The sequence below is a fragment of the Myxine glutinosa genome, chromosome 2 (genome assembly GCF_964187855.1).
Source record: "Myxine glutinosa chromosome 2, kmMyxGlut1.1, whole genome shotgun sequence".
NCBI lineage: Eukaryota > Metazoa > Chordata > Myxini > Myxiniformes > Myxinidae > Myxine > Myxine glutinosa.
The window spans coordinates 121,744,639-121,756,080 of NC_136262.1; the positions used below are offsets into that span (position 1 = coordinate 121,744,639).

General features: G+C 53.8%; 2 protein-coding genes across 7 annotated transcripts in view; both read left to right on the top strand.

Annotated features, from left to right (window-relative positions):
* The window catches only part of ZRANB2 (zinc finger RANBP2-type containing 2), an 84,563-nt gene extending 82,951 nt beyond the window's left edge, over positions 1-1,612 (top strand). For 3 of the 6 annotated variants that reach the window (XM_078771593.1, XM_068097667.2, XM_068097666.2), the window contains one exon: positions 525-1,366. In XM_078771593.1, the coding sequence (XP_078627719.1) occupies positions 525-531 (7 nt within the window). In that variant the 3' untranslated portion in view covers positions 532-1,366. Of the gene's footprint in view, positions 1-524 lie in introns of all 6 variants that reach the window. The other 3 variants (XM_068097662.2, XM_068097664.2, XM_068097663.2) reach the window with 1 other exon arrangement.
* Positions 1,613-7,820: 6,208 nt separating this feature from the next.
* LOC144890654 (uncharacterized) lies at positions 7,821-11,194 on the top strand. The gene has a single exon (XM_078771598.1). It carries the CDS (start codon positions 9,168-9,170, stop codon positions 10,638-10,640), a length of 1,473 nt encoding a protein of 490 aa, XP_078627724.1. The 5' UTR covers positions 7,821-9,167; the 3' UTR covers positions 10,641-11,194.
* The last annotated feature ends 248 nt before the right edge of the window (positions 11,195-11,442 follow it).

The following is an 11,442-nucleotide window of genomic DNA, read 5'->3' on the forward strand; positions in this document are numbered from 1 at the left end:
TCATATTGCAGTCTGAAAGAAATATGGTCATCATTGGATCATGGGGAGGCTTACCCACAGCGATCACTTTGTGATTGCATATATCTGGTTGAGGATTGTGTTTTCACACAAATTATTGATAAATTATGGATGGAGCGAGATTGAGCGGATATAGCTCAGGTATGTAGAGTATCTAAATATGTAGAGTATGTAGAGTATCATCTTCATCTAAAGATGGTGGAAGAAGAAATGCGGGCAAGGGGGTTAACAAGGAGAGATGCAGAAAATAAGGCAAGATGGAGAAGATTGTCATGGGGACCGCAAGGCTCACCCCCGCTCTAGCAGGGAAAATGGCCTTAAAATGCATGTTGTTGTTGTTGTTGTTGTATGTAGACCATATGACCACGTCCTCTTCCCGTGTTTCATTGTATGTCCTTTCACTCATTAGCTCCCCAAGACCGACGGTGCATTTCACCGGTTTGAGTGAGTCAAGGAATATACCATCACCATCCTGTCCATTGTATAACTTCATTCTTTTGTTGCAGGAAATGAACAAGGAAAAGGCACGAGAGCGGCTGGTCTGACGAGGATCGCATCATCTTACCTTTCCTACTTAACCCAACCTCATTCCTTCAAACAAAACCAATCTCTTCCTTTTGGTGCTGTTGTTTATTGTACTGGACCTGCGCGACCCTCCTCCTTTCCTTCTTGTGCTTCTCCTACCCTGCGACCCTATACTCCGCCCTCCCTCCCCCCCTCAATTTTTTCTTTATACAGTAATCTTATGTCATGCTTGACTTCATCCACCATTTTGCTTTGCATTTTGTTGCCTATTCCCACTTATTCTAAACACTGCCAAATAACCTTTCACCTGTGCCCCTCCCCCTCCCCCACCTCCCATTTTTGCTTTGCCCCTCCCCTCCACACTTTCTCTTATGCTCCTCTTCACCCCTTCTACTCCCTTTTTCTGCTGTGCTGCCCCCTTCCCTACTCCCTTTTTCTGCTGTGCTGCTCCCTTTTCTGCTGTGCTGCTCCCTCCCTACTCCCTTTTTCTGCTGTGCCTCTCCCTTCCCTACTCCCTTTTTCTGCTGTGCTGCTCCCTTCCCTACTCCCTTTTTCTGCTGTGCCTCTCCCTTCCCTACTCCCTCTTTGTGTCTCCACCACTGTGTTGCATCCTTACACTCCTCCGCTCTCCCTCACCCACACCTGCAGCCCCCTTACCCTTACCTTCCTTTTTCTTTTTTTTTTACTCTTCTCTTTTTACTTTTGTGCTTTTTATTCTTTGCTTTACAGGTTGTCTTTGGATTTTGCCAAAAGTTTTCCTCTTTGTTGCCTTTTTTTTTTTTCTTATTGGCTTCCTGTACCAATAAACTATTCATTGCCTGTTTTCCTTCTTCAGTTTGGTCAAATCGAATTTTCAATGGAAGTTGTGCAGAATGTTCTAACAGGGAGTACAACACAGGTAATCAACATGTTAGGTAGAGGTGAGCGATCTCTTCGTCGCTGCCAGGAGATCTATCGGCGTTCTCTGTATTGCAGGCCTGTTTGGCCAGAACTGACCAGGGCTAATCAACAACAACAACGTTCAAAACCAGAAGTTGTGTGGAATACAAATTAGATGTGGAAGTGTGAAAAGAAATAAACCAAAAGTTTATTATATTGGGGGTGTCGAGTATACATCATTTTAACCAAGTACAGTGCAGGAAACTATGGGGGAGGGGTGGGTGTGGTGATATAAATCCGAAACATTTCGCTGAACTTCCCATTGGCTGCAGAGTCATTGCGGTTACGTGATGTTCTTTCTCAGGAAACCTTCATATGAGCAATATGATGTTACTAATGGGGTCACCCGTGGGAATCCCACGGGCATGGACGTGTGTGACATTTCGACATATTGATTGAGATGCTGCACATTCATTTTTACAAAATCGTTAGTGGCAATTCATCAGATCCAGAAATGGTGCAATGAACACAATTTATTTATTTCACATAATATGTGACCCCTCACTCCTCTCCACCTGACACTCTCCTCTCTCCACCCTCACGCCTCTCCAATCCCACTCCTCCTCACGTTCCTCTCCAATCCCACCTCACACTCCTCTCCAATCCCTCACACTCCTCTCCAATCCCTCACACTCTTCTCCAATCCCTCACACTCCTCTCCAATTCCTTACTCCCCTCCAATCACACCTCACTCGCCTCTCCAATCGCTCCTCACTCTCCTCTCCAATCGCTGCTCACTCGCCTCTCCAATCGCTCCTCACTCTCCTCTCCAATTGGCCCTCACTCTCCAATTGGCCCTCACTCTCCAACCGTTCGCTCCTCTCCAACCCCTAGCCCCTCTCCAACCCCTCGCTCCGCTCCAACCCCTCACACTCCTCTCCAATTCCTCCTCACACTCCTCTCCAATTCCTCCTCACACTCCTCTCCAATACCTCCTCACACTCCTCTCCAATACCTCCTCACACTCCTCTCCACCTGACACTCTCCTCTCTCCATCCTCACGCCTCTCCAATCCCACTCCTCCTCACACTCCTCTCCAATCCCTCCTCACACTCCTCTCCAATCTCTCACACTCCTCTCCAATCCCTCACACTCCTCTCCAATCCCTCACACTCCTCTCCAATCCCTCACACTCCTCTCCAATCCCGCACACTCCTCTCCAATCCCTTCGCTCCTCTCCAACCCATTCGCTCCTCTACAAACCCCTTCGCTCCTCTCCAACCCCTAGCTCCTCACTCTCCAACCCCTAGCTCCTCTCCAACCCCTCGCTCCTCTCCAACCCCTCAATCTTCACCAACCCCTAGCTCCTCACTCTCCAACCCCTTCGCTCCTCTCCAACCCCTTCGCTCCTCTCCAACCCCTTCGCTCCTCTCCAACCCCTAGCTCCTCACTCTCCAACCCCTAGCTCCTCTCCAACCCCTCGCTCCTCTCCAAACCCTCGTTCTCTCAAACCCCTCACTCTTCTCCAACCCCTCGCCCTGTCCAACCCCTAGCCCCTCTCTCCAACACCTCGCTGTTCTCCAACCCCTCGCTCCTCTCCAACCCCTAGCTCCTCACTCTCCAACCCCTCACTCCTCTCCAACCCCTCACTACGCACGCTGCACAGTGGAGAGCATTGTACACGGGAGAGGAGGAAAGGATCACATACAGGAGAGAGGAGGGAGCTTAGGGTGGGAAGTAAAACTTCTACCTTCACTTGGTTTGACTTGAGAGGGTGGAGGATGGAGAGTGGAGAACCCGCCTTGACTCTTGTTCATTTATAAATTTGAAAGTATCGAAAACACTTCGCTTTACAAAGTAGAAGTGGATTAAAACCAAACGTTATTAACAAATATTGTATTCCATAGTTGGTCGACATTATTATGTACATTTTTGAAGAACTGTATTGTTTAATTACATAGTTGGAAAAGAGTTGAATCGCCTAAAACAAACTTTGTACGTAACCCCAGGAATATGGAAAAATATAATTTGACTTTGGTTCGATCCCGAACTTCAGTATTCATTCGCCGTACTTTTACCAAGTAATCTTATTATACCCTCGTAATTACCAAGTAATAATATAAATAACGTAGTCCTGGGAACGTTTTCTTCTATCCTTCACCTCGCCCCTCATGCTTTTCTCTCATTCTACTCATTCGTTTCTCATTCGTCCCTCATTCTCCCCTCCCATTCTCCCCTCTCCTTCGCCGTGCCCACTTAACGGTCAACACATTCAAAAGGGATGTTGGAATGCATTTTGCCGATTTTCTCAACTTTAGCTGAAACTGAGACTTGAACCATCCTAGCGACTGTGATGGTGAATTAGAGCGGCCTTTCAAAATGTATTTCGTTCTATAAACGGTAACTTTCATTGAATTTTCCTCCTGTTTTTTTAAACCGAGTCACGATTGTATTATACATCTCGGCATTTTCCCGTCTGTTATTTTAGGCGATTCAGCCTTGAGAACTCGTGCGGAAAAAAACCCCAAAAAAACAATGATGGTGAAGGAGCAGCGCTCCTGCTTGAGACGGACGAAGTGACGGACAAGACACAAACTCGTCCGAGAAGATGTTTATTGTATAATCATCTCGGGAACTCTGAAAGCCCGTTTATCGGGTTCGCATATACTGTATATATATATATCCAAACCAAAAAGCATACATCAGAACCAAAGCCCCGCCTCTCAGGCGAGGCACGCTTTGGTGGTCATGTGACCGACAGGTGCAAAGGATTATAACCTCGGCGCCGCGGTTTGGCCGCCGGTTACGTCACCGGCTTGGGCCAGGAGATTCTGTTGCTGGTCTCGAGCTTTGGGGGACCCGTGGGTCGCTACACACGCCCCCCCAGAATCGACTTGCTCCAGGAAGGTCAACCTGAGGGGGGTCAGGATGACCCGACCGAAACGACCCCTGGCTGGTCGCGGGGGGGGGGGGGGGGGGGTCCGGTGTGGTGGCGGGTGGCCGGACGGGGGGTGCAGTGGATGGGGGGCGGCCGCGCCGCGGTGGGAGAGCCAGCCATGGCGGCTGGCCGACGTCCATGTGGGCCGGCTTGAGGCGGTCCACCGAAATCCGGTCCGCCCGGCCGCCGATGCTGACGACGAAGGACTTGTTGTCCCATCGTAGGACCCGGAAGGGTCCGTCGTATGGTGGCCGGAACGGCCCCCGGTGCGCGACGTGGCGCACAAAGACATACTCCGCCATGCGGAGTGCTGGGGGGGGACATAGGATTGGGGGTCGCCGTGGTGGGCACCGGGTCGAAATGTTGGGCGGCCTCCTGGAAGTCCATGCGCTGGCGCGCGGCAGACCAGGGGCTGGTGGCGTCGGGCATGAACTCGCCCGGGACGCGGAGGGCCTGGCCGTACACCAGCTCGGCGGTGGATGCCTGGAGGTCCTCCTTTGGAGCCGTGTGGAGGCCCAAAAGGACCCACGTGAGCCGGTCGGCCCAGCCGTCGTCCAGGAGGCCGGCTATGAGTACGGCCTTCATGGAGCGGTGGAACCGCTCGCACAACCCGTTGGCCTGGGGGTGGTAGGCCGTGGTGCGGTGCAGGGTAACGCCCAACGTGCGGGCGACCACGCCCCACAGTTCGGACGTGAACTGTGGGCCGCGGTCCGACAAGATGTCCGCCGGTGCGCCGAAACGCGCGACCCAGGTGGCGATGAACGCCTGGGCCACGTCGGCGGTGGTGGTGGAGGCGAGGGGCACGGCCTCCGGCCACCTGGTGGTCCTGTCCACCATGGTAAGCAGGTGGGTGAACCCCTGCGATGGGGGCAGGGGACCCACCAGGTGCACGTGGACGTGGTCGAAACGTCCCTCGGGCACGGTGAAAGGAGCCAGCAGAGCCTGGGTGTGACGGTGGACCTTGGCCCGCTGGCAGGGTGTGCAGGCGTTGGCCCAGTCGCGGACGTCCCGTCGCAACCCGTGCCAGACGAAACGTGCCGACACCAGCCTCTGGGACGCCTTCCGGCCCGTGTGTGAGAGGCCGTGGAGCGAAGCAAAAATGCGCCGCCGCCAGGTGACCGGCACAACGGGGCGAGGTCGGCCTTGGGAGACGTCACAAAGCAGGACCGTGTCCGCGAAGGGGACGTCAGCCAAGCGGAGGCCCGTGTCCGCCACCCGGAGCGCCTGCACCATGCCGTCGGTGGCCTGGTCCGTCGCCATCAGGGCGAAATCGACGCTGAGGTGGACGGCGTTGGCGCCGGCTCGAGAAAGGCAGTCGGCCACGGCGTTGTCCTTTCCGGCGACGTGCCGGATGTCCGAGGTGTATTCCGACACGGCGGAGAGGTGTCGCTGCTGGCGGGCCGACCACGGCTCCGTGACCTTGGCCATGGCGAAAATCAATGGCTTGTGGTCGACAAAGGCCGTGAACGGGCGGCCCTCCAGGAGGTGGCGAAAATGGCGGACGGCCAGTTACAGCCCGAGGAGCTCGCGGTAGAAAGTGCTGTACTTCAACTCGTTGGGCAGGAGTTGCCGGCTGAAGAACGCGAGCGGCTGCCAGGCCCCGTTTACCAATTGCTCATGAACCGCGCCCACGGCGTAGTCGGAGGCGTCCGTGGTGAGGGCGATGGGAGCATTGGGGTACCGGGTGGGCCAGCAGCGTGGCGTTGGCGAGGGCCCGTTTCGCGCCGGTGAAAGCAGCGTCCATGTCCGTGGACCAGACGACGTCGCGCTTCGCCGGCTGGCCGCGGAGGGCGGTGTACAAGGGCCGCATGAGGTGCGCAGCTCGGGGCACGAAGCGGTGGTAAAAGTTCACCATCCCGAGGAACTCCTGCAGCGCCTTGACGGAGCGGGGGCGCGGGAAAGCGGCGATGGCCTCGACTTTGGCTGGCAGCGGTACGGCGCCGTTCCGGGTGATGTGGTGGCCCAAAAAGTCGATCGTCGCCGCACCAAAGTGACATTTGGCCGGGTTGACGATAAAGCCGTGCTCGCTGAGGCGGCCGAACAGCGTCCGGAGGTGGAGGAGGTGCTCGGCTCTGGACGTGCTGGCGACGAGGATGTCGTCCAGGTAGGTAAAGAGGAACGGCAAGTCACGCAGCACGCCGTCCATCAGGCGCTGGAATGCCTGTGCCTTCGTTTTTGAGGCCGAAGGGCATCCGGAGGAATTCGAAGAGGCCGAAAGGTGTAATAACGGCCGTCTTCGGGATGTCGGCCGGGCGGATGGGCACCTGGTGGTACCCCCGAATCAGGTCCACTTTTGAAAAAATGGTCCGCCCCGCCAACTGGGCGTAAAAATCCTGGATGTGGGGGACGGGGTACCTGTCGGGGGTAGTGGCGTCGTTGAGGCGGCGGTAGTCGCCGCATGGCCGCCATCCACCCCCCGGCTTTGGGACGATGTGCAGCGGCGAGGCCCAGGCGCTGTCGGAGCGCCGCACTATGCCGAGGCGCTCCAGCGCGGCGAACTCGGCCTTGGCGACGGCGAATTTGGCTGGGTCGAGACGGCGAGCTCGGGTGTACACCGGCGGGCCCGTAGTGGGAATGTGATGCTCGATGCCGTGACGCACCGCGACGGCCGAAAACGTCGGTCGCGTGAGGGCCGGGAACTCCGCGAGGAGACGCGCGAAGTCGTCTGCCAACGGGAGGATGCAGAAAAGCTCGGTGGGCGCAGAACGGCTCAAGGCGCACGCCAGCGAGCTGAAAGTTTCGGCGTTGACGAGACGCCGACGTTTAACGTCGACCAGCAGCACATGGGCGCAAAGGAAATCGGCCCCGAGCAAAGCCATGGGGACGTCCGCCGTCACGAACTCCCAGCGAAAGAGCTGGCTGCCAAAGCGGAGGGCGACGGTGCGTGGGCCGCAGGTGCGGATGGCGGAGCCGTTGGCCGCGATTAAGGAGGGGCTGCAAATGGCGGTCCGCCTGTCCTCCGCCAAAGCGGGAATGACGCTCAGCTGAGCGCCGGTGTCGCAGAGAAAACGCTGCCCCGACGCTTGGTCCGCGATGAATAGCAGGTTTCCGGAACGGCCGGCGCTCATGGCTGGTAGTGAGCGCCGGCCCGACCGTTTCCCGACTTGCCGAACGTGCACGGGGGTCGACATGATCGGGCCTGCCGCCCGAACCTGGCGTGGAAATATCACCAGGCCGGGTCTGGCGGGGGCTCCGGTCGATGCGTCGGGACCGGGTGACGCGGCGTCGCCGCTGCCAGTCGCGCCGGCCCGGCGGCCTCCGGGAAGGAAGCTGCGTCGCGGGCGGGTGGGCGGGAAACTGTGCCGCGGGCGCCGACTGGGCGGCGGGCGGGCTCCCGGCAGCCACCCCGACGAGCTGGCTCGCCGCTCCGACGAGCTGGCTTGCCGAATCGATCTTGTCGGCCTCCCTGGCGAGGTCGCGGGGGTTCGTGATGGTCGTGCTTGCCAGGGCGACCCGCACCTGGGCCGGGAGCTGGCGGAGAAAAAGCTCTTGGAAAAGGAAATCCGAGGGACGCTCGCCGAGCAACGTGAGCATGTAGTCCATACGTTCGGACGGGTGCGTATCGCCGAGCTCAGGAAGGTCGAGCAGGCGTCGTGCGCGTTCAGCCGGGGAGAGGGCGAAAGCACCCAGAAGAAGTGCCTTGATGGCATTGTACTTGCCGTCAGCGGGCGGACTCTGGAGGAGGCTCAGGCAGCGGGCGGCGGTCACGGAGCCGAGCGCGGCGACCACGTAATGGTATTTCGTGGTGTCCTCCGTAATGCCACGCAGGGCGAACTGGGAGTCCGCCTGAACGAACCAGATGGCGGCATGTGCTTCCCAGAAAGTGGGCAGTTTGAGGGACACTGCCGTGTCCATCGCGTGTCGTAAACTCGGGGTCACCAGTGAAGGAGCAGCGCTCCTGCTTGAGACGGACGAAGTGACGGACAAGACACAAACTCGTCCGAGAAGATGTTTATTGTATAATCATCTCGGGAACTCTGAAAGCCCGTTTATCGGGTTCGCATATACATATCCAAACCAAAAAGCATACATCAGAACCAAAGCCCTGCCTCTCAGGCGAGGCATGCTTTGGTGGTCATGTGACCGACAGGTGCAAAGGATTATAACCTCGGCGCCGCGGTTTGGCCGCCGGTTACGTCACCGGCTTGGGCCAGGAGATTCTGTTGCTGGTCTCGAGCTTTGGGGGACCCATGGGTCGCTACAATGGAATGAATGCCAGTTTAAACAGGATTACCTTTACTTCCGTATAATAATGATGAATGAAATAATAACGAAGAAATATCTGTCGGTAATTTCCCGTCTGTGGCGACACGTGAACGAAGCTATCTCTGCTCCTCTCTCCACATTATTGTGACGATGTATAAATTAAATATTTCATCGTGACGATTGTCATAAAATGGAAAAGTCCGCCACGAATTTTTAATATATCTCGCCATTTTCCGTCTGTTATTTTAGGCGGTGTATGACCGACCGTGCCGCGATTTTTATAAATATATCTCGGCAATTTCCCGTGTGTGCGTGAATGTTCTCAATTATTTCTGACCGTCGAAAACCATCGATAAAAATTAAATCAGATGTTGAATTCGATAAAATCGTGAGGGTGACTCAATGAATGGGCTTTAGTTTACAGGCCTTTGAGGCCCGTTTTTTTTTCAACCGAGTCTAACACTATGTTAGCGACTGTTAAAAATGAAATTATATATCGAATTAGAATTCAAATAAACCTGTGTGAGAGAAAGACAGCACGGGCCTAACTAAACAGGCCTCAAAGCTATTCGAGTTAATAAAATGGTGGATATTTGTTTACATGAAGCCTCTCCAAGAATGGGTGGAGCTACTCAGCAAACGGACTAAGCCACACCCAGGACAGACATACAGAATCACCGTAGCCTATTATAATATAGATTTGCTTGTGTTTATTTCAAAGATTTGTAAAATACAAATCAGTTCCTGGAAGAGTGAAGTATTCAACAAAAGGGTAACTGTGGGACAACGATGTCACCAAACTCTCTCCCGATCTACATCACCAAACTCTCTCCCGATCTACATCACCAAACTCTCTCCCGATCGACATCACCAAACTCTCTCCCCATTTCCATCACCAAACTCTCTCCCAATCTCCATCACCAAACCCTCTCCCAATATCCATCACCAAACTCTCTCCCAATCTCCATCACCAAACTCTCTCCCAATCTCCATCACCAAACTCTCTCCCAATCTCCATCACCAAACTCTATCCCAATCTCCATCACCAAACTCTCTCCCAATCTCCATCACCAAACTCTCTCCCAATCTCCATCACCAAACTCTCTCCCAATATCCATCACCAAACTCTCTCCCAATCTCCATCACCAAACTCTCTCCCAATCTCCATCACCAAACTCTCTCCCAATCTACATCACCAAACTCTCTCCCAATCTCCATCACCAAACTCTCTCCCAATCTCCATCACCAAACTCTCTCCCAATCTCCATCACCAAACTCTCTCCCAATCTCCATCACCAAACTCTCTCCCGATCGACATCACCAAACTCTCTCGCGATCGACATCACCAAACTCTCTCCCAATCGCCATCACCAAACTCTCTCCCAATCGCCATCACCAAACTCTCTCCCAATCTCCATCACCAAACTCTCTCCCAATCTCCATCACCAAACTCTCTCCCAATCGCCATCACCAAACTCTCTCCCAATCGCCATCACCAAACTCTCTCCCAATCGCCATCACCAAACTCTCTCCCAATCTCCATCACCAAACTCTCTCCCAATCGCCATCACCAAACTCTCTCCCAATCGCCATCACCAAACTCTCTCCCAATCGCCATCACCAAACTCTCTCCCAATCGCCATCACCAAACTCTCTCCCAATCTCCATCACCAAACTCTCTCCCAATCTCCATCACCAAACTCTCTCCCCATCTACATCACCAAACTCTCTCCCGATCTACATCACCAAACTCTCTCCCAATCTCCATCACCAAACTCTCTCCCGATCTACATCACCAAACTCTCTCCCAATCTCCATCACCAAACTCTCTCCCAATCTCCATCACCAAACTCTCTCCCAATCTCCATCACCAAACTCTCTCCCAATCGCCATCACCAAACTCTCTCCCAATCTCCATCACCAAACTCTCTCCCAATCGTCATCACCAAACTCTCTCCCAATCGTCATCACCAAACTCTCTCCCAATCTCCATCACCAAACTCTCTCCCAATCTCCATCACCAAACTCTCTCCCCATCTCCATCACCCAATTGACTTCGACCAGGAATAAATGACTTCGACTTCACTTCGCTCGACTGAATAACAGCCACACACATTGCGCAGATTCTTTCATTTTAGCAGATTTTCGATGAAAAAATAAATAAATAAATAATAACTCGTGGCATTTTTCTGGTTTCTTTTTGTCGTTTAATTTCCGATATCCCCAGAACCAAAACAAACAATAAAATATACTTTAATAGACCTCACAGGGAACACCCCTCACAGGATGAATAGTAAATATCATTTTAAGAGTTGATTTTAAACTTACCCTGTGCATTCACAAACCCCAGATATGACCCTCCATTCGGTCTTGAGAAGTACCCAAACCAGGTACGGTGTCTCCCTCAAAGAAGTCTACCTGATACATTCAACTCCCATAAATAATAGCTCGCACAAGAGTTGTGTATTTTCACTCCACGAAGATGTCCTTTGCGGAAGAGCAATTGCTTTGTTGGTGATAATGCACGGCATCGTCTTTCCAATTTGACACACATTAAATAAATCACCAGGCCTGCAACGATTAATCGAAGGCCCCCTTCAAAATCCATTCACCGGCAGCTCGCGAGGGTCGACGGTTTGGGTGGAACACGCCTGTCCACAGTTCTTCGGCCTTGCAACGGTCCACGTCTTCGGGTGTCTGCACGACAGGCAGCTGTAAGATCTCAGTCCTGTTGGGGAGCTGAGAAATTTCTACAACTCTTTCATTGTGCAGAGGCACACCCCTTTCCCTCAGGTACTTTTCCAGGTGTATTCGGCTTATTTTAGAGGCTTTGAGCCATTTTATGCGAGGATCCTTATCGCACGCATACAATAAAC

What these genes read in the sequence shown, in the direction of transcription:
- LOC144890654 (XM_078771598.1), top strand. Translation starts at nt 9,168, where the DNA reads ATGAAGCCTCTCCAAGAATGGGTGGAGCTACTCAGCAAACGGACTAAG.